The sequence below is a fragment of the Cydia fagiglandana genome, chromosome 18 (assembly GCF_963556715.1).
Source record: "Cydia fagiglandana chromosome 18, ilCydFagi1.1, whole genome shotgun sequence".
NCBI classification, from domain to species: Eukaryota; Metazoa; Arthropoda; class Insecta; order Lepidoptera; family Tortricidae; genus Cydia; species Cydia fagiglandana.
The window spans coordinates 2,366,014-2,393,928 of record NC_085949.1 but is presented as its reverse complement, the minus strand read 5'-3'; the positions used below and the strand labels follow the sequence as shown (position 1 = coordinate 2,393,928).

General features: G+C 41.9%; 1 protein-coding gene across 1 annotated transcript; it reads right to left on the bottom strand.

Moving 5' to 3' along the window:
* Nucleotides 1-183: 183 nt before the first annotated feature.
* Nucleotides 184-25,252, bottom strand: LOC134673575 (nuclear pore complex protein Nup133). Its single transcript, XM_063531573.1, has 24 exons — nt 25,057-25,252; nt 24,871-24,989; nt 23,923-24,098; nt 22,817-23,006; nt 21,983-22,098; nt 20,883-21,057; nt 20,381-20,497; nt 19,331-19,640; nt 19,011-19,150; nt 18,396-18,549; nt 17,361-17,448; nt 16,734-16,930; nt 15,653-15,816; nt 15,097-15,227; nt 14,664-14,870; nt 8,626-8,744; nt 8,069-8,232; nt 7,809-7,937; nt 7,376-7,509; nt 4,006-4,242; nt 3,209-3,400; nt 1,794-1,904; nt 1,264-1,378; nt 184-451 (listed from the first exon to the last, which is right to left on the bottom strand). Exons 1-24 carry the CDS (start codon nt 25,161-25,163, stop codon nt 297-299), a joined length of 3,747 nt encoding a protein of 1,248 aa, XP_063387643.1. The 5' UTR covers nt 25,164-25,252; the 3' UTR covers nt 184-296.
* Nucleotides 25,253-27,915: the final 2,663 nt, after the last annotated feature.

Sequence of the window (27,915 nt, the reverse complement as noted above, 5' to 3'; positions counted from 1 at the left end):
CTTAAAGTCGTTGTTAGAGTTAGACCAAGAAAAGTCTGCAGTGATTTTGACAGCCCTCGCAGTACCACCAGTGTTATTTTAAATTAAACGTCAAACTTTTATGAAATTATGACGTATAAATAACAGTTGCACTGCGTGGGCTATCAAAATCGCTGCAGACTTTTCTTGGTCTAACTCTAATATGATAAGCTACAAAAAACATTAGAAAACTAAGGGATTCAGATCGAAGGTTATTGGCGCCAGGGAGCCCCTCAACCTGTGGTGATGATAGTGGTTCCTTGCTAGACAGCGCCTGCTCACGCGGTGACCATGTCATCCTGGCGGCGGGTATGGAAGCACTCGTAGCCGTACTTGATGATGTACCGGAAGCGCGCGTCGGAGACCAGCTCCGCCAGCTCGCGCGCCGTCAGGATGTCTTCGGCCGGGGGAAGTAGCAGCTCCAGATCACCACCTGGTTCATTCAATTATGAAAAACATTTGGAATATTACAGCTCGGTGTGAGAAGCTGACGGTCTAGCCAAAGTGACGACCGCTTGCGCTTCGCTATCACTTCGCTTTGAGTCTCTCTATCACTCTTCCATATTAATGTGAAAGTGACAGTTCGATAGTGAACTCACAATGGCCTTAAGGGTGGTATTCCACCTGTCCAACTTCTTTGTCCATCGTATTTTCACGGAAACGTACGAACGTGTAAAGGCTCCTCTTTACGTTGGGCCAACGCCGACGCCAACGAGGGACGCATTTATGCGTTAGAGGGAGCAAGTGATATTGCTATCTCATTCTACCGCATGGCTGCGTCCCTCGTTGGCGTTGGCGTTGGCCCAACGTGAAGAGGAGCCTTTAAGCTATTACAGTCAATCTCGGTACAAAAAGTATTGCGGTTGACTGAAGTGAAGTAGCATGACAAATACGAACGTTTCCGAGAAAATAAGATGGAAAACTATTATGCACTACATCTGTAACAGGGCGTGTGATATAAAATTTATTTATTTATTTATTTTGTTTTAGTCTTATGCAATGTACGTACGTTTGTAAGCATGATCGATACTTGGTACTTTGTGAGTTGTGTATCCAATTGTTACTTCTGTGTATCTTCCTGTCTATAGGCAGAACCGAACTAGCCCTGTTTCTACTTATTACCATATCTATATGTTATATTTAATGGAACTTATTGTATATCTACAAGCTTAAACATATTTGTATGTGACTGTTTGTTTCCTAAATAAAAAAATAAAAAAATGTTGTAATGATGTGTGAACAGACCCATGAAGTGCACTAAATGCATGAGACGGAAGAACATCTTGTCCTGCAGCTCGGCGGCGGGCGCCTCCACGTTGACGGTGTCCCACGAGGAGCGGCGGATACATGCGCACCACACCTGACAAGTGAACAGTTCATTATTATAAAGCTTACATTTTTTATAGCAGGTATCGCAAAAAGCAAACCGGGACTGGAACCTCAGGTGGCATGAGCTTTTTCTGCCAAAAATGTGGGAAATCGTGCCGCTCACGCATCGGCCTCCACAGTCACCAAACCCATTGAATCTATTGTATTCTACTGCGGTTGGCTCTTCTCAAAAGTTTGTCGACCAGGTATGGGGTATTTACATAAACATTTCAAACAATAAGTAGAGAAATTAAATAATTATAAATTCACATTCAGGATCCCGTGCCACGAGTGAGAAAAGACTGCAGGGGGTATGCCCTTGGGGCGTGCCTATATTTCAAATCTCGAATAAATGTAAACGCTCAATTTAAAATGAAAATGCCATAAATGTAAATGTTGGTAGTTACCCTAAGCCTCAGGTCATCGCGGCGCTCCATGTCCTGCACGAAGTCGGTCAGGTCGAGGGCCTTCTTGTAGTCGTACTCGGTCAACGCGTCGCTCTCGCTCTCGATGTACATCTGCAAACACAACCACAATTATAATTATTAAATATTGTGAAGTCACGAAAATATTTTTTTTTTGTACTTGTATTATATATTTAAGTGATAGTAAAACTAATAAATTAGCTTACAAATAATAATACAAACTATCTCTAAACTAAATAAACTTAAAATAAAAAGCCTATAAATAAAATAAATTACATTTAGTCCTTCATGAAGTGAAAGCCGTTGTTTTTTTGGAAAATATCTGAAACTTTTCTGAATGCCGATAATGTGGATAGAAAAAAGTTTGAGAGGCCTTAAAACTAAGAAATGTGTTAAAATGTTTGAAGAAGAAAAGTGTAAAAAAATAAAATCTGACATCATTACTTAATACTATAAAATTGTTACGTACCTATTTGTTTTGATTTGACCAAGTAATTTATTTTTGTGTAATATTTAGACATTTGATTTTCTATAATTTTTTGACATTAGTGTATATATTGATTTGTTCGTTTGTTTTTGTACTTGTGAATAGCTTATTGTAAATATTATATTGCATGCCTTCTTTGGTAGAACATAAGACGCTTTTAAAAATGTTATCACCTTATATGTACATAATTCAACTATGTTCTCGCAATAAAAAATATTGATTGATTGATTGATTGATTGTAGTCTAAACAAACCAGTATGAAATCTTCTGTTTGTATAGTCCCCATCAGATAGAAGCGCCCCGCTCTGATATATCTGATGGCGACAGTGTTGCTCGGCCAGTGACAGGCAACCTTCGTCCTTGTTCCATAGGTCGAAGGGTTAAGTTTCCCCTGACACTGGTAGACCAAACCTCACGTACCTGCACCAGTTCCTCCGGCGGCATCACCTTGCAGTCCGCCATGTCTATTCCGTGAAGCAGTTTGACGTCGCGTGCTGCTCGGTCAGGTGCAGGCAACCTTCGACTTTATTCCACAGGACGGAAGGTTAAATTCTCGTCAAACACTGGTAGAACAAACCTGAACGTACCTGTACAAGTTCCTCCGGCGGCATCACCTTGCAGTCCGCCGTGTCCAGCAGTTTGACGTCGCGTGCTGCTCGGCCAGTGACAGGTAACCTTCTACCTTATTCCATAGGTCGAAGGGTTAAGTTTCCTCAGACACTGGTAGACTAAACCTCACGTACCTGCACCAGTTCCTCCGGCGGCATCACCTTGCAGTCCGCCGCGTCTAATCCGTGTAGCAGTTTGACGTCACGTGCTGCTCGGTCAGGTGCAGGCAACCTTCGACTTTATTCCACAGGACTGAAGGTTAAATTCTCGTCAAACACTGGTAGAACAAACCTGAACGTACCTGTACAAGTTCCTCCGGCGGCATCACCTTGCAGTCCGCCGCGTCTAGTCCGTGTAGCAGTTTGATGTCGCGTGGCAGCGCCGCGTGCTGCTCGGCTAGCGACAGGCAACCTTCGACCTTACTCCACAAGTCCGAAGGTTGAGGTTCCTCGTCGGATGCCAGCAGGCAAAGCTTGGCCAAGGATGCCGTTGTCTGTAATAAAGAAACGAGATTCACCTCAGAGTCACGTCGTGGTGGTTGCAAATTCGTCCGCACGTGATCGCGGTTACGTCGTATGATGTTTACAAATTTTCGTCTCACCAAGTGAGGAGAAAATGTGGTAGTTCGTCTAATATGGATTTATCAAGTTTTTAGACAGAAAGACTATAAGGAGATTGTATTTTTAAAGACGGGTTGTGTGTGTGTGTGTCCGGGAGGGACAGAACGGAATTAAAAATACGTTGTTTTATTTTCGACAGTTGCCGTCGTATAGCATACCGGAAACGGTGGTCAAGAAAAAACGTCTACGTCGCTCGGGTTTCTTAGGAGGCAGAAAGGAAAAGTGATACTACGATAAAGACAAATTATAATAGTGCTTTCTCTGCTATTCCTACTGAAAGTTTCATAAGATTATCTCGTTCTGTCTTTCTTTCCACCTATGTAATCTAGTTATAAGCCTCAATTAGCTAATAATTGTTTGTTTTTATCTGTCATAGTGATTTACGTAGTAGTAAGAGAGGGATAAAATATAATTTAAATAAATGAGGTCCGCAAACGTTTATAAATAAGGGGGTATATAGATAGATGAATAGACTGACCGTCATCCTGTTGACCTCGTCCCTCTCCCCCTGGGCCAGGCCGGCCAGCACTTGCGCGGCCTGGCCGTAGTCCTTGGCCTGCAGGAGGTGCAGCGCGCGCGCGGGGTCTCGGGCGGGCGCGCGCGCGAGCCAGGCGGCGGCGCGCGCGGGGTAGCGGGCGCCCAGCGCGCGCACCAGCCGCGCCGTGCCCGCCCCGCCCGCCTCCATCAGGTACGCGAACGCCGCCTCCGCGATACCCTGGACAAACGTTCCGTATCATGTTTACTTAGCAACATTTGATGCAAGCTTCGCCATCTTGCGGATTTACAGCAGTACTATAGTAATTTATGTTACAAGGGATCAAAATAATATATTTCCGACAAGGGCGTACATTGAATACTGAATGAAGCGATAGATTCTACAATGGAATCCCGAACGTAGTGAGGAATTCGAAAGTAGAATTCTGAGCGTAATGAGAGATTCAAATGTTAAAGCCCGAGACGAAATAATCTTGTTACCGCATGACACATACTGCTTTTCACATCAACTATGAGGAAAACAAAAAATCTTAATGTTGACACAATCTGATGCTTAAACAGATTATTTAAGCTAAAAAATAATGTACAAAAAAAATATAAAAATAGCGTGCTTGAACAGAAAAGTGTCACTTTGCTCCCTCCTAGCAGGGAGAAAAAGTGTCACTTTGCTCCCTCCTAGCAGGGAGGAAAAGTGTCACTTTGCTCCCTCCTAGCAGGGAGGAAAAGTGTCACTTTGCTCCCTCCTAGCAGGGAGGAAAAGTGTCACTTTGCTCCCTCCTAGCAGGGAGGAAAAGTGTCACTTTGCTCCCTCCTAGCAGGGAGGAAAAGTGTCACTTTGCTCCCTCCTAGCAGGGAGGAAAAGTGTCACTTTGCTCCCTCCTAGCAGGGAGGAAAAGTGTCACTTTGCTCCCTCCTAGCAGGGAGGAAAAGAGTCACTTTGCTCCCTCCTAGCAGGGAGGAAAAGTGTCACTTTGCTCCCTCCTAGCAGGGAGGAAAAGTGTCACTTTGCTCCCTCCTAGCAGGGAGGAAAAGTGTCACTTTGCTCCCTCCTAGCAGGGAGGAAAAGAGTCACTTTGCTCCCTCCTAGCAGGGAGGAAAAGTGTCACTTTGCTCCCTCCTAGCAGGGAGGAAAAGTGTCAATTTGCTCCCTCCTAGCAGGAAGAAAAGTGACACTTTGATCCCTCCTAGCAGAGAAAAAAAGTGCCACTTTGATCCCTCCTAGCAGGAAAGAAAAAGCCCTTTTCCGAATAGATAGTGTAAAAATTTATTTGTTACAAAAAAAAAATATTGACACTATTCGTACAGTCAGCAGCAGAAGTCGCTATACACTCCAGGTGCTCAAAGAGAGGTAAACGTTTAAACTGTCAAAAAGTTGTTGACTGTCATGGTAGTATTTACTTGTGAGCGCTCAACGTGTCACAAATATGTTAACAGTCGCTATTCATTAATTTCTACACTTACAACAAGTCATTGATACCTTAGCTGTCAAAAAACCAATGGTATCTAAGCGGTCAACGTGTCAAATATATCTGAACAATATGGAAAAATAGACTTTAAAGCATACAAGTATGGTCGAATATTGAATGAAAGATAGCCATGCTAATTTCAGGTAAAGCGTTTTGACAATCATCGAAAGCAGTACAGTCTTGTCATCACATACACCTATCTCACGTTTTGCCCTTCAACCATTTGACAGGAGCCTCTCGGTCAACTTACTGCAAACTATTTCTTTTAACAGAATCGTCAAGACGAATGACACATAGCAAAAGCTAACTGAAGCCGAATTTAGAGCCAATTGTCAAGGCACGTCGTGGTCTCAGTAACAGGCGTTTGCTTTTCAAAGCAGAGACCGCGGGTTCAAATCTCAGTCGTACGCACCTAGAGATTACAGCTTTTTGTTTTTTTTTGGGTTTCATTTCTATTATTAATTTGTGTCTTCTGGTTTTATGTTAATTTCGCATTAGTTTATATAATTTTTGAAGATAATGTCACATGTAGCGTATGTACGACTTTCTATCAGGACGTTGTAGGTTTGAACCCGCAGTGGGCGTTACTTAGATTACTCCTGTGCGGAATGCCATTTGATATTTACTACTCAAAAATCACGTTTGTTGTATGGGAGCCCCACTTAAATCTTTATTTTATTGTTTTTAGTATTTCTTGTTACTTATAATAGCGTCAACAGAAATACATCATTTGTGAAAATTTGAACTGTCTAGCTATCACGGTTCCTGAGATACAGCCTGGTGACAGACGGACGGATGGATGGACAGACGGACGGACAGCAGAGTCTTAGTAATAGGGTCCCGTTTTACCCTTTGGGTACGGAACCCTAAAAATGCTGGTCTCTTCGAAAACTGACTAAATTAAATTAAAGGATATGAAAACAATGCATTTTATTAATTTCAGACATTGTTTCATAGTAACATTTATTGCTTAAGACCTACACAATCGATATCTAAATAGAAATAGTCTTAGTTTTATTTTTCAAAACGTTCGGGGTTCGATTCCCGAGCTGAGTACACATTTTTTTAAATGTATGAATGCAGTTTTTCGTGTTACTAAAATCGATGACATGATTCCTAAGAAGGGATCGGTGTATATCGTATAGTATCAGATTTTCCCATACTGGCCTATCTAAATGGGCCACCCTGTATAGTATATTTTACTACAATAAGTGGTCTAAATAAATATATTAACATAGGTATATAATATGATCAACGGTTTGGTAGAACAGCTGCATATGACAGTTAAAATAAAAAACCGATCATTCTAGTAGAACCTACTTATTTATTGTATAAGTTTGACACTTAACGATAAAATACTTCTTTAAGAAAGGAGGTGTCAATTCGTAGTGCTACAGTATTTATTTTAAAGTTAAACAGATAAAATGTTCATGCTTAGTTACCATTGAAATAACAACTGCTTAGCAACTGGTGGCACCCTGGCTGCTGACGTACGTGATTGGCAGTGCGTGTAGGTATTAATGACAGCAGCTTGAATATGATTGCTTAGTTACCACTGACTTTTTAACCGTTATTGTCATTGTGATTAAATAAGGGTGTATGTGTTAAAGAAAAACTCAGAAGTTAAGGTATTTGTGACGAACTGAAAGCCTATGTGAAAATGACATCTTAGATGTCTTTATTTTTGTGACGATTGAAGTGTATATGTTTTCTTGGACACCTTGCCCGCTCAGGTATATCTGCTGCTGACTGTACACTGAAAAGTATAACCTATGCTAGCGCAACCTAAGTATTAAATACTTCAACCGATCGACCCAGTAATACTACATTCCATCAATCACTAAAAACATGAACCATATAACAATGTAACTATTACTAAAAACTCACCTCGCCCGAATACTTGTCAATATAAGAGTACAAACGCTCCATATCATCTTGTCGGTCACACATCTCAATGAGGAGCTCAAAATCTTTGAACTTTTCTGCCAGTACTGCAGCTCTCTCCGTCTGTCCGGCATCAACTGGAGAAAAGAATTTAAATTTAAATAAAAATTACATTTTAATTGAATAAAAAATAAATAAACAACATTGTATTGTAACGCAAGTAAATTTACAGAACTCGACGACTAGCGCCTATTTTACGTAACGGAAATGAGGGGTAAACTAATGCAGCCAACCTAACTCCTCGAGAAATCCTATGATATTACGCCACATCTTGTCGCCGACGTGTCGCGTGTCGCTGTGCTGTCGCACCGGCTCGGCCTCTGTCAGTATGAGGTCGGCCAGGAGACTGGTGGCCTCATACAATATACATACTAACTATAGGGCTGTATGATGTCGCGCCGCATCTTGTCGCCGACGTGTCGCGTGTCGCTGTGCTGTCGCAGGGGCTCGGCCTCCGTCAGTATAAGGTCGGCCAGGAGACTGGTGGCCTCGTACAATATACTAACTATGGGGCTGTATGATATCATGCCACATCTTGTCGCCGACGTGTCGCGTGTCGCTGTGCTGTCGCAGCGGCTCGGCCTCCGTCAGTATGAGGTCGACCAGGAGATTGGTGGCCTCTTACAATATACTAACTATAGGGCTGTATGATGTCGCGCCGCATCTTGTCGCCGACGTGTCGCGTGTCGCTGTGCTGTCGCAGGGGCTCGGCCTCCGTCAATATGAGGTCGGCCAGGAGACTGGTGGCCTCGTACAGCGATGAGCGAAGGACCACGTCCGGGCAACCGGGACCGTATTGACTGTAGGAAATAATAAATGATTAGTACATATAGCCAGAAATATATTTTTATTTAAATAGATAAATAAATAAATATTAAAGGAACATTCTCACACAAATTGACTATTTAAGTCCCACGGTAAAGATCGGTTTTCCTAGGATCTTAAACGAAAAAGGCCGTACAACGACCTCAATGGCCACGCCTGCTCTGACTAGAGTATCCGACTAAACGAAGAAGACGGTAAGCTCAAGAAGGCTAGTGTTGTGTAAAATAATAAGTTAATAACATCATTATAAATAATATTTTTTTATTGATACAACGTAATTAAATTTTTAATAGCCCGATCTAGTGATGATAAACTTATGGGCATATGTCTGAGCAGCAGCCAAGATTAGATAATGTCGTGAGACTCACGTGACGGCCCTGGTGTGTAGCTGCACTAGTCTAGGCAGCAGCGCGCCCGAGCCCAGCGGGGGCAGCAGCGGCCGCGGCTGCCACTGCGCTCGCGTGCCGTGCACCTCTGTGAGGATGCTCTGAAATTAATCATTGGCGCTTTGTTACAAAGAACGAGAAATAGGATATCGTTAATAAAATGTAAACAATACAGATGTCTATCATAATGAAAATGTAGTGTGTGACGTAAAATTTACGTCGTAAAGATAACTAATTAAAAGTTAAATTATTAAAATAAACAGATAACCAAATGTGGAGGTTGTATATGTAAGTATACAGATCATCCTAGAGAAACTATAAGTATAAACATCCTGTACTTCCAACATTGGATGTTCAGTATTGATTGATCACTTTTTCTTTAGTATATGACAGGGGTCAGCAAACCGCGGCTCGCGAGTCGCATGCGGCTCTTTACGTCATCAATAAATTTAAACCCTGAGAGTTTTTACACATATGAAAACAAAATTTTCGGCTCTTTAAGCTTCCTTAAACTGGTGATTTCTACTGCAGTTGGCCCTTTTTCTCAAAAGTTTGCCGACCCCTGGTATATGAGTGAATTGCAAAAAAAATTTATATAGTAAAGCACCTGTCTGTTAATTGATTCCATTCCATTCCATTCCATTGTGTTACCACAGTTAAGCCACTTCTATTTAAGTTAGATGCATGATGCACTCTCAAGCATATGCTAACACACTTTCATGCATCTAACTTAAATAGAAATTACTTACATGTGTACGAATTAAGTACAATAAATCAAATTTACATAGTTAATTTTCTTAAGAGGGGGTAGAGGAGGGTAAATTTTCAGATTCTGAAAATTACCCCATTACACACACAAATACAGCTCACGCACACTACCTCAATTTACTTGGACAGGTCAGTGACCCCTAATGTTTTTTTAAAGGTGCTGTTTCGAGTTTGGTGTTAACCACTAGCCTCTTTTGAGGAATTAGAACTGTCAAAGCGTTCCTTTGTGATAAGACAGAGAAAAAACACCTTTTATATATAGTTCGTTTTTTTTAGCATTAGAAATAAGGTAAACAATCTTGATGTGTCTTTTAATTGAAAAACACATTTTAAAAATAAGTTACGGCAAATATGTAACAATTATGAATCTAATACGATCATTTATATTCTTCTGCTTTCATAAGTAATAGTTTTTGATTTTTAAAAAGCGTTTTTCAATTAAAAGACATGTCAAGATCGCTTACCTTCTTGCAAGTTCTTTCTAATGCTAAAAAAAACGAACTATAGCTTTCCTTGTTTGTTCATGTCATGTCATAGGTATGTGACGTATTTAAATGTAAATAATCCCAGGTGAATTACCTAGGATTATTTACATTTAAATACGTTTCGTTAAATTTCGTTGTTGACTTTTGTATTAAGGTGGTTCGCCTAGGTTACTCAAAACTTAACTCTCGCTAGATGGCACCACTTTTGCAAAATTTCAGATTTTATTTTTTTGTGAAATGGTCTTGGTATTTGTATACTTAAAAGTATGTTTCGCGCACTCTTTAAGTAAATATTGAACTATTAAAATAAACATTGAATACTTCATTGTGCAAAAACCACCTTTTTAATTCGACGGAGTGTTGCTGTCACGCTTTTTCCTACTATTACTCACACATGCAAACAGTGTTTCCGTGATCCTTGTAGTAGACAATTTCACACAACGTAAGTATGTTGCAATAGCGTAACGGTATGTTCGTGGAAATACGTGCAAGAGGATTGGGGTTCAAGACTGGTGCGAGTAGGTAATTTCTTTTTGTTTCTCCTTTGTGTTATCTTACCTTTAAACGAGCAATTATTAGATATATAATTATTTATTTATATATTTGGATGGTATCAGAAACGGCTCTAACGATTTCGATGAAATTTGCTATAAGGGGTTTGATCTCTTAGCTAGGTCTATGAGAAAACGCGCATTTTTGAGTTTTTATGTTTTGTAAGCTTTGGTCGGTCTCCCAGATATTCAATCTCCGCTTGGCAACTAATCCCAGAATTGGCATGCGCACTAGTTTTTACGAAATCGACTGCCCTGACCTTCCAACCCAGAGAGTAAACTTATTTGGATTAGTCCGGTTTCCTCACATTGTTTTCTTTCACCGAAAAATAGGTATCGGTGTATAAATAGGTAGGTATCAAATGCTATTTCGTACAAAAGTTCGAAAAATCATTGGTACAAGCCGGGGTTAGAACCCGCGACCTCCGAATTGCTTTCCGCTAGGCCAGCAGCGCTTCCCCCACATACTCAGTGTTATCAGGTTTTTTAAAAATCAAAAACCGGGCAAGTGCGAGTCGGACTCGCGCACGAAGGGTTCCGTACCATAATGCAAAAAAAACAACAAAAAAAAGCAAAAAGAAAACGGTCACCCATCCAAGTACTGACCCCTCCCGACGTTGCTTAACTTTGGTCAAAAATCACGTTTGTTGTATGGGAGCCCCATTTAGATATTTATTTTATTCTGTTTTTAGTATTTGTTGTTATAGCGGCAACAGAAATACATCATCTGTGAAAATTTCAACTGTCTAAGCACGGTTCGTGAGATACAGCCTGGTGACAGACGGACGGACGGACGGACGGACGGACAGCGAAGTCTTAGTAATAGGGTCCCGTTTTACACTTTGGGTACGGAACCCTAAAAACGATTACTTATGAAAGCAGAAGAATATAAATGATCGTATTAGATTTATAATTGTTACATATTTGCCGTAACTTATTTTTAAAATGTGTTTTTCAATTAAAAGACACGTCAAGATTGTTTACCTTATTTCTAATGCTAAAAAAAACAAACTATAGTAATAATTGTGTTTTTCATTCATAGACAAAATCCATTATTTTTAACCACAGGAAATTTTATACACTTCTTTTTAGGGTTCCGTACCCAAAGGGTAAAACGGGACCCTATTACTAAGACTTCGCTGTCCGTCCGTCCGTCCGTCCGTCTGTCACCAGGCTGTATCTCACGAACCGTAATAGCTAGACAATTGAAATTTTCACAGATGATGTATTTCTGTTGCCGCTATAACAATTAACAAATACTAAAAACAGAATAAAATAAAGATTTGAATGGGGCTCCCATACAACAAACGTGATTTTTGACCAAAGTTAAGCAACGTCGGGAGTGGTCAGTACTTGGATGGGTGACCGTTTTTTTTTGCTTTTTTTTGTTTTTTTTTTTGCATTATGGCACGGAACCCTTCGTGCGCGAGTCCGACTCGCACTTGCCCGGTTTTTATTGCAGTGAGGAAGTCCTGATTGTAAAAATCAGAGAGATTAGGAAGAGTATAATTTCTAATTATCTTTGTAAAAATAAAAGAATACGTGTAGCCCATACTTAATAATCTATTTATGATAATAAGAAAAATTAAATAAAAATAAAAAAACAATACCAAATTTAGGTGTAACAAAAATACAAAAAGTTATGTTCCAGCATACAATGACTGGGGATCGAACCGGGAATCTTCCGTTTGCAAGCAAAAAAGCGACTGTTTGCATAACACGCCATGATAGTTCTTAGCTAAGCTGACGAACTTCTCGCTTAGGTCAATTAACTACCTGTCAAATATCAGTGTCAACAAAATTGCACTAAACATGACGGCACTCCAAATTCGAGCCGTGGTCAGCCCGGCAACGTCGGAAATGGTATGGCAACGTCGCAAATGTATCTGTACACGACATTTGTGACACATACATACGTAAAATTGATGAAAAGTTAACTATGATTTTTGCATGATTTCTGTATGAAACATTGTTTTCCTGTTAATTTCGCGCAAACGAATATTCGAAAGAAGATAAATGCGGAAATATTTGTGTACTAATAGTGTGTAGTTACTTAATGAGCTTTGATTGAATTTTGTATGAAAAGCGAACCACCTTAAGATAGAAGTACAAACAGCAATACTCTTAACTGTCCATCGGTGGACCTTATGCCTTTTGTAATAAGGTTTACGAACTGTCAGTTAACAGTGTGGTGGTGGGCGATGGTATGCGAATTGGTAGAGATAGACCGAATCAAACCTAGGAGTTATTTTATAAACGTTCAGTCAGACGACATTTCAGATAATCTATTTCGTTTCTAAGTTATTGTTTTGCACCGAATATTAATGAAATAAAAGCACGGTGTTATTTGATTGGTACATTTATGTAAGGATCGTCACATCAAACCAACATACTCGTAAACCAGACCACTGCGATGGGCTTTACATATCTTTCTTTCAACTGATAATATAGCCACTAAAACTCGCTGAGACTGCAGGTCAACTCTTGATTTCAATTTCTTCATAATATATCATTGAATAAACGTTCAAAGGACGTGATAGCCTGATAGCTCTTTAGAATAGCAGCAAAACTGGGTGAAACTAAGAATTTTATTGCTGAAATTATGTGAACTACATTTCTTCGTCTTCATAAATAAAATTTTAATAATTAAAATTGTTTACATTAAAATGTGAAATATTTTGTTGATAAATTGTCTATCTAGTATATTGTGACATTATGTCATATATGTTTTTAAAATGACGTAATATGAATGCCAGCACAATAAAAAATTATTCCAATAAGAAAAATCAAATCTTCTAACTTTTTTCATTTTAAGTGAACTAATTACACTGATTTTGGTTGTGTTCGTATATTTTGAAATAGTTTGTTATATTTTTTAAGTATTATGACTTGTTAATAAAAATAAATCAAAATTTTAGTGACTCTAGATCTCCGTGTGACCCCAGTTTACCGTTACCCTATTTATTTTGAACATAGTTTTTCACTGGTATCATCATTCGTATATGGACATGAATTTCTGTCAATATATATGCCAAAACGAAACGTCAAAATGGGACATCTAAGTGCATGACCGCTCCGCACGAGCCCCAGCGGGCATCTGAATCAAAGGAGAATTTTGACAGATATGGCGGATGTATGGAAATTTTACTAAAGTTTACATTTACGATTGAATTTCTCTGTTGCCTTTAAGAGGAAAAATAGGAAAAGCCTGATTCGTTGTAGTCCAGTTATCTGGCTTTCAAAATCACTCGATTTTATAGCTTGAGCATCAATTTTTTTATACAAATTTTACTATAGTGTATGCAATATTATTTGCGTTATTTGACACATTGTGACTGACGTATATAGAGATGTAACTAACCCAAATCGATTGTCACAGCAAGCGATTACGATTGGATGGCACGTAGACTGAGGTATCGAATTGTGACGTATAATGAATTTTTATTTGTGATTTAAATAAAGCTAGAATTATATGGTTTTCCCGCAAGGTAAATGCATTTAATACACCGACCGAGTAGGTCGCACCCATCGTCAAAATCTAAACTAACTGGGGATCTATTTTAAAGTTTATTTATGTTATTTCTGTGTCAAATTTGTTGTCTGTTAGGTGACGATAAATATATCCATATATACAGTTAATTATCCACCTTTTCCTTACTTTTATTAAAAGAAAAATGAAAAATTCATATCGATTTACTTAGACGACTACCGATTCATAACGATGGTGACCGGCCAACCCTAAAATTAAAAAAAAAAAAGACGTAGAACGTAAACGTTTGCAGTGCAGTTGTTTTCCTTTGTGATTTCGATGTGCAAGACATTTTACGTAGTATTGCTGTTGTGAGTGACAGACGTCAAATACCGCAAATAATGTTGTATACACTATAAACGCTGACACTCGTTCATTTCATTTTAGGTACAACTTTGCATAAGTGTATTTATTATATTGTAAAAGATTTCAGATTTTCAAGGGTGATTCGTTGTAAACACACTCTTTGGGATAATAATGACATTTATTATCATTTTTTTATCAAGAGATGTGAACGCTAGCGACTAAACGGTGACCGCCTTTTTCGCTGATTTTGCTCGACGCAGTCTTAACACAAATGAATCAATTAAGTTAAGACTAATCACAGCTTCCTGCGCTTAATTACGTACATTTTTTTTCAATTCACTCATATGACAACTAAATTCAGTTTATAGTGCTATTATTTACCGTCAGCAGCCTAGAAACGTGCTGCGCGTGCGTGGCGAGCGCGCGCGCGTCGTGCTGCGCGGGCGCGCACACGGAGCACAGCGCGACCAGCACGCGCTGGATGGAGGACACGCGGCGGAAGCACACGTCTGCCGGAGATAATGCGCCGGAAGACAGGGCTGCTTCTACTTCCGGTTCTTCTGGTTCCGCCTCGTCGCCGCACACCACCTGTATTCAAAAATTTTACGCATTATTTCACGCAAAAAAATCACAATAAAAAAACTAGGTTCTCAGCCAGCATGCCCATACCATGCTGATGCGGTACAGTCGCCTTCAAATATATCTGAGCGGCCGAGATGCTCAAAAATATTTCAACACGCACTCAATTGACGTAGGCACTAGTTTTAGTTTGCAACTGTTCCAAATAAACAAATTTTCAAAGTTACTTATATACCTGATAGACAGCGGCGTCAATGAGTTGTGAGTCTCCGCTCTGCTGTTTCTTTCTCAGCGCCAGAGCTATAGCTAGCTTCTCCGCTAACATGCCCAACGCTGATACTGTACTGACGCAGTCGCCTCCGGTTTCTGAAAAACAATAAAATTGTAAACAAATTACCGCAATGTCCTGCCGCCAGAGTGCACCCATCGTAAACCATTGAGTAAGTTACATACTGTGCTTTAAGCTGTTTTTGACAAGTTTTCACAGACAATGAAATATGACATCAATGATACATCAAGGCGGTACTGTCCCTTTCTAATGTATGACCCTACGCCTTTCGGCTATTAAGGGTTGTCAAAAGTGTTTATCTTTCCTGTGGTCGTGCACGCAAAGGGACGTCAAGTTGTGCCAACTCTTATCTATTAATTGCTCGGAGCAATGCTGAGCCGAACGGAGCCGAAATGCCCGAAAGGAGGAGTGCCACTGGCTTGGGCACACTTTTCTACACGTGGCATTTCTTAACCGGTCTCCGCGAAATTTTGTGAACACGTGCAATAACTATACATGTTACCTAGAGAGAGAGACCCGAGCCGCTGCCATAGGCCCGTAGCCCGTAAGAAATCTGCGAACAGCGAGAACGCGCGCTGCTTGTCTCTGAGTTGCGCGTTGATCTGCAGGGCCGAGGAACTGCCCAGGGGGATGTTGGTCGCGGGGCCGCCCGGACGCTGTTTCCATCTGTAACAACAAGTTGATAAATTCCCGGCCAAGTGCGTGTTGGACTCGCACACCGCGGGTTCCGTACTTTTTAGACTCCCGATCGAGACAAGCCAATTTAAAAAAACTTTGTATGGAGTTTTATTCCTTTTTAAAAATAAAGGAATGTCTCCTTTAAGTAAAATGAGCCAACTTAAGGATTTAAGGTAAATTCCCTCCAGGGCCCGACATATCTTTCCACACTGTATATGAAAATAAAACGAGATAACTGCTGGGAGCTGGGAGCGTTGCTTGGCAGGAACAGGTGGCCAGGAAGGTTGGGGCTCACCTGGGATCTCCCTGCGGTATGTCGTCGCACAGCTCGGTGGCTATGCGCACGACGGTGTTGTCCAGCGCCGGGTCCGAGCGCTGCTTGGCCGGGAACAGGTGGCCAGGAAGGTTGGGGCTCACCTGGGATCTCCCTGCGGTATGTCGTCGCACAGCTCGGTGGCTATGCGCACGACGGTGTTGTCCAGCGCCGGGTCCGAGCGCTGCTTGGCCGGGAACAGGTGGCCAGGAAGGTTGGGGCTCACCTGGGATCTCCCTGCGGTATGTCGTCGCACAGCTCGGTGGCTATGCGCACGACGGTGTTGTCTAGCGCCGGGTCCGAGCGCTGCTTGGCCGGGAACAGGTGGCCAGGAAGGTTGGGGCTCACCTGGGATCTCCCTGCGGTATGTCGTCGCACAGCTCGGTGGCTATGCGCACGACGGTGTTGTCTAGCGCCGGGTCCGAGCGCTGCTTGGCCGGGAACAGGTGGCCAGGAAGGTTGGGGCTCACCTGGGATCTCCCTGCGGTATGTCGTCGCACAGCTCGGTGGCTATGCGCACGACGGTGTTGTCCAGCGCCGGGTCCGAGCGCTGCTTGGCCGGGAACAGGTGGCCAGGAAGGTTGGGGCTCACCTGGGATCTCCCTGCGGTATGTCGTCGCACAGCTCGGTGGCTATGCGCACGACGGTGTTGTCTAGCGCCGGGTCCGAGCGCTGCTTGGCCGGGAACAGGTCTTGCACGATGGCGCGGCAGGCGGCCGTGTCGCGCCGCAGATGGAATAGGAAGGCTGTTTTGAGTTTGCCGCACGCGTCTGTAGTTACCATGCTCACCTGGAATAACAGAAATGAATGGGCTGAATCAGAATTTCCTCGTTGTAAGTCCCTCATTGTTTTTTGTCAAATAAGTATATAAAAAAATCATGATGTGAAAATTCACACACGACTACCTTGCTGAATGCCAAATTTCAACTTTTTAGGTAATCTAGAAGTAGCCAAACTTTTAGATTAGTGATTCAGTCAGCTGTAAAAAATAAAACCGGACAAGTGCGAGTCGGACTCGGCTACCGAGGGTTCCATACTTTTTAGTATTTGTTTTTATAGCGGCAACAGAAATACATCATCTGTGAAAATTTAAACTCTCTAGCTATCACGGTTCATGAGATACAGCCTGTTGACAGACAGACGGGCAGTGAAGTCTTAGTAATAGGGTCCCGTTTTTACCCTTTGGGTACGGAACCCTAAAAAGTGCTGTGTAACAAACCTCGTGAGGATCGATCTCGTAGAGGGACAGGTTGCCATCGTACACGTCCGACGGGCAAGGTGAGCCCATGGGGCTCTCGCACACAGATCTGAAAATATAACTTTCATGTAATACCGCTTATAATAACTTAACATAAGTGAGGTGGTTCTGGACTTCTTAACTATCCCACCACGCATAAAAATCAAAAATCGTCAAAAATAGATGACGTAATTTATGAACAGCCCCTATGTAGCGGAAAGCGCCTACGAACAGAGAACGCGCCTAGCGAGTCACTGGCAGTGAATGTCACCCCCTCCCCTCTCCCCCTCCCTCCCCCTCTCTTCCTCTGTTATTCGCTCGCCTCTGGCAATCATGATCATCAGCCGATATAAGTAACTATGTAAAGCTCGATTTGTGTATAGGTAAGATTGTGCCATGATATTTATGTAGGATTGAGTGAAATGGAACGTTGTGTGAATGAGTGAGACAGAATGAAGATCATGTCAAGAAGTATGAAAGGGATAGCATGAGTGAGTTATGTCGTTTTGGTTGTAGGGCGCAGGCCGTCCGCCATTGGGATATGTTGGAGAAAGCTAACAGACAAGACGTGCCGTTATGTTAATTATTTATATTTCTTTAAATACTTCGTTTAAATACATAAAGTTCAGTAAAAAGTGTGTTTTAGTTTCGCATCCACTTCCTACATTTATTTATTTATATCTAACCTCTGGGCTTCTTCACTATCCATTCGTAGATCTAATGCCTTTGCAATAAGAGCCACTCCTTAGCGTTATTTTAGCGTCGGCGTTGCGCAGTTGCGCCAACGTTGCGTCGAACAGCAGCCATAGAATTGACTAGACGCCGACGCTCGGGAGACGCTAGTGTGGGGTGGCCCTAGGGAATGTAAATCGGTTATTTTTTGTGTGGAAATAACCGCGGTTTCGGTTAATAACCGATTAAATCCATACAAAAAAATAACCGAAAATAACCGATTTGCATTCCCTAGGTGGCCCTTAAGTTTACGAATTGCAAGTTAACTGTGACGACGGTACTCACACGTTGGTAGACACGGTCTCAGCTGAAGTGAGCGCCAGGACGCCATGTTTCCTGCTGAAGAGTAACGGCTGCCCGTTGCACAGAGTAGCACCGAGGATTCTGTCTCCTTCTGACGCCACGTCTATGTATTCAACTTTGTCATTCGCCACTGTGCCTAGAAAAAAAAAGATAAGTCCAGTAAGTTTAAAAATTTACATACAATCAAAAATAATAACAATACATCAACAATTTTATAAAATACAACTAACAGCAACTACCAATTCAAACTAACGTAACTAACGTATTACAATTACTTAGAGATATGTATGGTGTCTCTTAATGTCGAATTACATTAAAACACTATAAAAAATACAGATACAAAAACACAAAAAAAAAAAAACAGTTTTATCTCAGAAACAAACGCACCCGAGCTGCATACATCGCCATTGTTAGCAGCTCGGTACGACTTACAGCGCTAGCCGTGTCTTATTTGAATTTGTGCAGTTTTTTGGACAGTTAAAGTCTGTGACAACCTGACAACCCTAATGTGTTTTTGTGCGGTGCCGGCATTTACGCAAACATCAAAGGCGTCGGTCCAGTGTTACTTTTTATACTGTGGATATATTATGTACTCACTGACTATAGCCACATATGTGCTGGTGTACAGGGCGGCGGCGGAGGGCAGCGGCAGGAGGCGCGGAGCGATGTCTGGTGACAGAGTGCAGCCTCGGAGGGGTATGAGGGAAGTTACTCGGGGGTAGGCTGGGTCTTGTACACTGATGTATTATGTACTCACTGACTATAGCCACATATGTGCTGGTGTACAGGGCGGCGGCGGAGGGCAGCGGCAGGAGGCGCGGAGCGATGTCTGGTGACAGGGTGCAGCCTCGGAGGGGTATGAGGGAAGTTACTCGGGGGTTGGCTGGGTCTTGTACACTGATGTACTATGTACTCACTGACTATAGCCACATATGTGCTGGTGTACAGGGCGGCGGCGGAGGGCAGCGGCAGGAGGCGCGGAGCGATGTCTGGTGACAGGGTGCAGCCTCGGAGGGGTATGAGGGAAGTTACTCGGGGGTTGGCTGGGTCTTGTACAGTGATGTACTATGTACTCACTGACTATAGCCACATATGTGCTGGTGTACAGGGCGGCGGCGGAGGGCAGCGGCAGGAGGCGCGGGGCAATGTCTGGTGACAGAGTGCAGCCTCGGAGGGGTATGAGGGAAGTTACTCGGGGGTTGGCTGGGTCTTCCACGGACATGTGTGCTGAAATAAAATAGTACATTTAAATGCAAGTGTGGTATTATTTAAGAGTCCCGAGATGTCTTTTATGAGCCGTAGGGGAATTAATATTCGGCGGCCGGATATCGAATATTCGGCTGATGGTCGTGCCGAATATCCAGTATCCGGCATCCGGCCAAACAACTATCCGTTGCATCTCTAGTTTTTATATTCGCGATAGGTACTAAACTACAGTTGGATTATACTGCAAAACGTAATTCAAGACCAAAAAAAGTTGCCACTTTTTTACTAGCGCGTCTTGTATTTATGTACAAATAAATAAATAAAAGTACTTTATTAAATAGTAGGAGTAAAATTACTAAGGAATAAATTATCTTAGCGTGATTATTTATCAAAAGGAATTTACTTTTTTACAAACAAATTATTGCAATGGCAACATTGTCGTACTTTTTTTGGTCTTGAATTACGTTTTGCAGTATAGTCAAATGTTCAATCGTTCCGTGTGTGTGTGTGTGGTGTGTGTGTGTGTGTGTGTGTGTATGTGTGTGTGGTGTGTGTGTGTGTGCTCGCTTATCTGAGTGTGTGTGTATGTGTGTGTGTGTGTGTGTGTGTGGTGTGTGTGTGTGCTCGCTTATGTGAGTGTGTGTGTATGCCCGCGCGTGCGTGCGTGTGTGTGTGTGTGTGTGTGTGTGTGTGTGTGTGTGTGTGTGTGTGTGGGTGTGTGTGTGTGTGGGTGTGTGTGTGTGTGTGTGTGTGTACGTTACCGATGGCGTGCCTGGTGTCGGAGCGCGCCACGTTGACGCACGCGATGAGCAGCGCGAGCGAGCGCGGCCCGCCGGCGCGCACGTCCAGGCACATCACTTGCAGGCTGTTCACGTCGCCTGTCAGACACATACATCTTAGTTTTCAATATCTGAGAGACCAAGCTTTGCTCGGACAACATGTAAAAACTCGAAAATATGCGTTTTCTCAGAGATAAGACTTAGCTTGATCGATTTTTCGCTATCGAACCCTTATAGCCAATTTCGAAGTCGTTAGAGCCGTTTCCGAGATCCCCGAAATATTATATACACAAGAAATGTTCATAATAAAGGTATAAGATTTGCAATAAGATTAACTGTCATTTTAGGGTTCTTAACTCATCGAGATCCTGCTCGGCGGGTTCTGTGTTCGTAGTCGATTTCCTCTACAAAGCGGGAAAACCCTGGGATCGGCTACAAGCGTAGCACTTTGAAAACGTGGGCAGTGAATGTGTTATATAGTGACCTTGAGCCCTGTGAGCGTCGGTGAGCGCCCTGCGCAGGTTGTGCTCGTGCAGGTCGGCGCCGCGCCACAGCTGCAGCACCGCCCCTCCCCCTCCCCCCACCAGCGCGATGTACCCCGCCGGCTCCGAGCCCGCCGACATGGGGCCGTCGTGCAGGATCACCACGCCGACCAATTTCTGAAAGGATAACACGATAAAATATTTTTTCAATAAGCAGAACGCAATAAAACTTAGAAAGGGCGACAAGAAGCTAACGGCTAAGCTTCAGTCTTTGGCCCATCGGTGGAAAGTCGCCAGCCTGTCGGTATTCTACAGGTTGCACTTCGGGGAGTGTGCCCAAGAGCTACACGAGCTTATTCCACCGTCCCCATTCTACCATCGGACTTTTAGACGCACGGCCGGTTTCCATCCTTACTTGGTAGACATTCCACCAATCCGCACGAAGCGCTTTGCTTCTTCTTTCCTTATGCGCACTGCCAGGGAATGGAATTCCTTGCCGGCGTCTATATTTCCGTGTTCTTATTACCCGGCAACCTTCAAATCAAGAGTGAACAGGCACCTTCTGGGCGGGCGAGCTCTATCGTAGGCCACGTCTACGCCTCGGCTAGTCTGTGGCCATGAGTAAGCCCATTCATAATAAAAAAATCTGTCACTGTCTCGGCTGACAAACAAGACAAACTGTCTCGGTCCAGGGTCGGACTCGGAGCTCAAAATTAATCGCCCATCGCTCTGCCAACTGGTAATCAGTGGGCCCCTTAAGAAGAATAAACCGTATCCAAAGTAAAGTAACAGTATTGTATTGTATCCAAACCCTTTAATTGAACTAATGGACTAGGGCACAAGACAAAACATCCTCCAGACTGAGCATAATCGCGCTACCCCCTCTGCCACGCATATGGTAATTTTACTCATTGTTCGAGTCGAAAGTGTCTTTGTGTGACGTCCGTGTCTTTGAACGGTCCAATCACGGCACGGGACTTCACTCACCTCCCACCCCCACCCATGCGCACCCCCGCATTTTTGGCATCATCGGTTGCATGAAGTAATTGCTCTAAACTCGGTCTAGAGGATTCCTAGTCTATGGACTAGGGTTAAAACTTACAGTATCAGCGTTGGCAGGCATGGAACCGAAGAACAGAAGAGACACACGTCTGCCGATGCCGCCCAGCCATCCGGACGGTGGACGGAGCTGCCTGCATGTGACACCCGGCCGCTCCGCTGTATACACAAAATACGATAGCATTATTTATAATATAGTATTTAAAACTTTCGCGTTTTGAACACATATTAATTCATATATTGTATTATGCGTAATGGGTGGTTTATGTGATGTGTACCACAAACTTCTTCCTACTTTTCGTCAAATCTCTGTTTTGACATTTAGCTGGGACACAGTTAGCCGAGACCACGACCAGTCAAACCTGTGTCGAAACGTCGGTAAATAAAGGTTATAAAATAAATTCGCGATAGCGAATATAGCGATCATCATCTCAGCCATAAGACGTCCACTGCTGAATATAGGCCTCCCCCTTTATAGCGATAGACCCGTCTATAAATGTGTTAACAGAACTTGAATCCACGACCACTGGATCACAAGTACAGTGCTCTGAGTTACCAAGACCATACTCAATTCAACAAATATTTGGGTGAATCGACTTTTTCTTGTCACTAGTTGCCATGGTTACAGTCTCCTGGGTCACTCTTAAAATACTAGTTATTTTGTATTTAAATGCACCAAACTTGAATGTTTTGGTAGTTATAAGGACTTTCCATAATGGGTCATCTTCCCAGCATGTTTGTAGAACATGGTACAGCAGCTCTTCTAAGAAACTATGCTACTATTGCCTCCTGGCTGATGGGACAGAATAACAACAAGAAATAGTTGATTGACCCATTTCTCGGTATTGGCATCAGCTTTATCGGTGTCAGTACTCACGCTCCGGCCGCAGCTGCAGCAGGCTGCAGGATGTGGTGGCCAGCAGCAGACCGGAAGCGGAGCCGGAAGCCACCAGCCGGCTGCACTCCTGGCCGGCCAACTCGCAGCTGGTGTCCACATACAGCTCCTGGCCTACGGAGGGCCAGTAGCGGACGACGCCTTCGGGCGACACGCCGATGCATGATGGCATCTGTCGAAATATTTTTTTTAAACTTACGGCATACTGAAAATTCCTGGACTGGCCACTTAGGAAAAATAAGTCGTCTCGTATATCAGAATCCAGAAGCTTTCAGTATGGCCCACATAGTGCAGTATAGTATTTAATAACTGGAATCACCTATAAGAGATTACCCCTCTGCCAGAAACCTTGCACAGTTGTGCAAACTTTTGTATGGACTGACGTTTATCTGACATGGCCATTTGTATGTTACGTACATTTGACGTGCCCCTCCCCCGCAATAATCGGTAGACTGTTTTGTACAGAAAATGACAGACAAAGGCATCTCCAGTTACTAAATGCTGTAAGTGTACTGTAGAAATTTATTTGTTTGTACTGCCTTTAGGTAAATTAAATATGGCGGTGGCAGAAGCGTCCGCTGCTAGAAGTCCTTAGGGCCCCTGTGCCTAAGGACCTAAGGGTCTTCTAACTTCTTGCATAGACATGGGCTGCGCAACTTTCCATTTCAATTCGTTTGTAACCATTATTGTGTACTTTTATCCTCTAGCCGCCCATACGTCAAACCTTGCCAAGCAAAATGAAACTTTATTTCGTCATCACAAAGTTCAAATTAGAATGGAACAGGAGACCTTTTCATAGGTCTCTGGGCTGCTAGAGGTTATTATGTGGCCAGAATGTACAATCGCCTGCGCTCGCGGTGTACCACCCTTGGGCGATGCTCGTTTGAACACATTTGAACGCCTTGCACGTAGTCAGGTAGTCGCTCGATTGCAAGGATTAAACCAATATTTTCTTAACAGGAACACCGCGAGCACAGGCGATTGCTAGATTTAAGGTATTTTTCTATAGGCCAATAGTTGCCTGAAATGAAGATTAAAATTTTCATTTAATCATTTATTTGTTAAGCCTTTTTTTTTGTCACATTTACCTGTGCACCATCCTCATAAAACACCTCAACCAGCTCGGCCTTGTGCTGAAGATCGGTCTGTGGCAGCGTCAGTTCGCGAGCTGCACCGCCGTCCCGCGCCCACACGAGCAGCCTCCGGCCGAATACGAGCCAGCAGTAGCCATTGGCTGACAAACCTACTGTCACTTCACCGCTTGCTGCAAGTAAATTCTATTTTAAAGCTTGGGCAATGGCAATGAGAGAATACCGTAGATGGTAGGATCCTATAGATGAGCTATACGCGTGCGTCCGTAAGGGACAGAACATACGCAATTGGTTTACAATCAATAATAATCAAATGACTTACCAAATGTAAGGGCTTCTGTCACTAACACAGGCAATGGATGTCCATAAGTCTCCAATGAGAAAAAAATATTGGTCGGGTAATTTGTTGCCCACCATAAACCATACTAAATTTACGAGTAGGAATAAAAAAAAATTTGGGACTAAGACGAGGACAAACAATAATAGCACTTTCTCTGCAACTCCTACTGGAAGATACCACACTTAGGCCCACTTGCACCATTCTACTAACCCGGGGTTAACCGGTTAAACCATTAAGCTAGTGTCAAATTGTACTGGTAACCATGGTGACACTCCAGGTTTAACCTGTTAACCTCGGGTTAGTGAATGGTGCAAGTGGCCCTTAGTAGAATGGTGCAAGTGGGCCTTGGTAATTAAAAAATATTATAGTAACCTACAGAATGTAATAAATACATAGCTTCCAGTTAAGCCTGGAGTTACCATGGTTACAATGCAATTTGACACTAGGTTAACGGTTTAACCCCGGGTTAGTGGGATAGAGCAATTGGCGCTTAGCATGTTATCTCTTGTGAATTGGATAAACCAATTTCTCACAGCTACCATGTAGATTACTACATGGTAGCTGTGCGAAATTGGTTTACAATCAATAATAATCAAATGACTTACCAAATGTAAGGGCTTCTGTCACTAACACAGGCAATGGATGTCCATAAGTCTCCACTGTAGTCAAAGCAGTCTTGTAGATCACTTCTCCTGTCGGGGCTTCAGTGGACTGCATAAACTTACTACAAAAAATCACAAATTATAACACAAATTTCAACTAAAAACTGAAAAGAATAGGTTAGGTCACACCTTTGGTTCTTTTTGGCAGAAGACAAGCCCGCTCGTCGGCCTGTAATTGATTGTCTGACTCTAGGTGAAAACGGGCTTTTAATTCCACTTGTATTTGGGAAATCCATGGTAAAATAGTCAAGCAAATTAAATTAAATTCGAAATAGTTTTCTTTTATTGATTGGCGCGAACACAAACAGAAAAGAAAAGCAAAAAAAAAAAAGTTGGCATCAATGTTGCCAGATGGCGAGATAGAAAAATTCGGGAGCAGCACTTGAAAAAACGAAAAATGTGAAATCTTTAAAAATATAGTTGGTCAAGCAGATCTTGTTAGTAGAAAAAGGCGGCAAATTTTAAAAATGTAGGTGCAAAGGGATATCATCTCATAGAAAATTTGAATTTCGCACAAGATTTTCTTGACAAGTCACATTTTTGTTACTTTTTAAAATATAATATTGAGGGACCCATGTCTTACTTAAGTTTTTTTAAGCATAAGACCAGCACAGCACCATAATATAATAAACTCTGGCAAACTCAACTTGTCAGTAGACAAAGGCGTGAAATTCGCAGTCTAGCATGAGTTGCTTTCTCGCGCGCGAGTCCATACTTGAAGTCGCGCTAGATGTACAAAGTCGCGCGCGAAAACGCAACTCATGCTAGCAGGTCTACTGAAGGATACATAAGACTATCACATTCGGCCATTTCATTTCCCCCCCACTCCTCATGCCAGTTAAATACTAGATTCATGGGGCATAGCGTCAATTATCCATACCAAATTTTGAACTTCGCGCCTTTTTTATGTACTGACAAAGTTGGCTTGCAAGTGTATATTAACTATTTGTTCCTAAAACTCGGCAAAATCATTAAAAAAGCTTCCTGCGGAATACCTTGCCACACTGGTTGGTGCTGCCATACTAAAATAATGTTGACATTAGTGACAGGAACATAGTGATTATATCAAGGGCCCAACGTTTTCTGTTCTCTTTCACGACGCAGCAACTAGTATCATTTCTCTCTCCTCGCTCTTTTAAAATGCCGTTTGTCAAAAAAGGACAACCATACTGTTGACAAGGTGGACTTCAAATAAAGTGTTGCCTTTCTTCATGCGCCCAGGCTGTTTATGTGTGCGTAAAAGCGTATATGTGTGCTCTTTTAGGGATGTGAATAGTCGATTTTAATCATGTTATTTATCGATAAACGCTACACAGCGGAACGAAATAGCGATTAATTGAAGCTTCAATATCTTCGTTAAACATAAACATAAGTAATTGAAATGCTAATGGATAATGAATATATTATAATATAATAATATAATTCAATTATTGCGGAACACCTATTTTAGGAGGTATTTATGTATTTTAATTAAATATCTGAAGTTTCCCTTGGTTCCCTGCTGGGGCGTGACTATAAAATTGTGATCTGATAACCACAATAAAGAATAAAAGCGTTTTTGGTCATTTTAGGTATCGTTAAGCCTTTGAAGTAAAATTAAAATTGCAAGAAATGTCGATAGTTTATCGATATGACTTTATCGACATGGCTACAGCAACGTGGGCCTCATTGTTAATCGTACACTAAGCAAAAGTGGCAACAGTGACAGCTAGCTGAGACCCCGTCTTTATATATTATAAGTCTATGGATTATATGCTCTTTGGTGACAGGCAGCCATAGCCATGGCAGCATTTTTAACCGATAGCATCCGATAGGTATTTTTAAAATGAGGCCTACTAGCCCACAGGATTCGAGAAAATATGCAAAACTGGAATGAGCATTCACTCTGTGTTCACATTGTTCTTTCGGAGTGCGAGTGAAAGATGTAGAAATATCCAACACTGTTCATTTCACTGAATTCATTTTTTACCTTTGATTCATTTTGTGTTTACACGTGTCACTTTGATTGAAAGATGAATAATGAAACACGAAAATGAACACAAAATGAATCGTCTGATTTCACTTTTACAAGTTTTACATATTCGACAAGGAAATGCATTTAGTTGCATCTGTGTTGTCGATACTGTCGATAGTCAAGCTGTCAAGAACAACACTAAAGTAAAGTAAAAGTGAATGTCAAATAACAGTTTCCTAACCCTAATTCTGCGATATTCCCAAATATTTTCGTTTTGAATCATTCAAATTCGATTCCGTGTTACTTAAATACTGTGTTTAAGGGCGACAAACTATTGTGTTGAAAAAAAGTTGAATTTCGTGCGTCGTAAAGGGTGTGCTTGATCTCTGAAAACCTGACAGCTAACATTTTTTTCATATTTTGGAGAAAATATTAGTACTAATATTTTCCCGGACCTTATTTTGAGACTATCCTGTTGATTCTAGTCCACAACAAAAGTATCAACCTCCTAAATTTACAAGTAAGTTAGTTTTATCATGTTGCAATAATATTATAATATGAAATGTTTACATAACATTGCAGAGTGTATCTTTTCACATTATTCATACTTTTACTGATATTACAAATATATTCAGACCACTGAGAACGAAAATTATAACGTACGAACTGTGTTATGTTTTAACATGTTGCTTCTTAATTTCACAAGTTGCTTTATAGAAATACTAGAAGTGGGTAAAATAATTCAAATAACATGATTTTTTTTTGTTATGTGGTTTCGAGCAGGTGATTGGAGTAGTAGTGAAACACCTTATGTGTAACAATAAGATAAGATAAGATAAGAATAGCCTTTATTGACCAAAATAGAATTATTACATATTGCTTTTAAATAAATTCACATTTCATTTATCATTATATTAGTTTTAATATCTTTCCTATCAAATTTTTAATAAATATATTTTAATGTCACTGTTTTTAGTATTTTAGTCTGCCTTCTTGGCATAGGCCTCCTCCAGTTCTCTCCACGTCTCTCTATC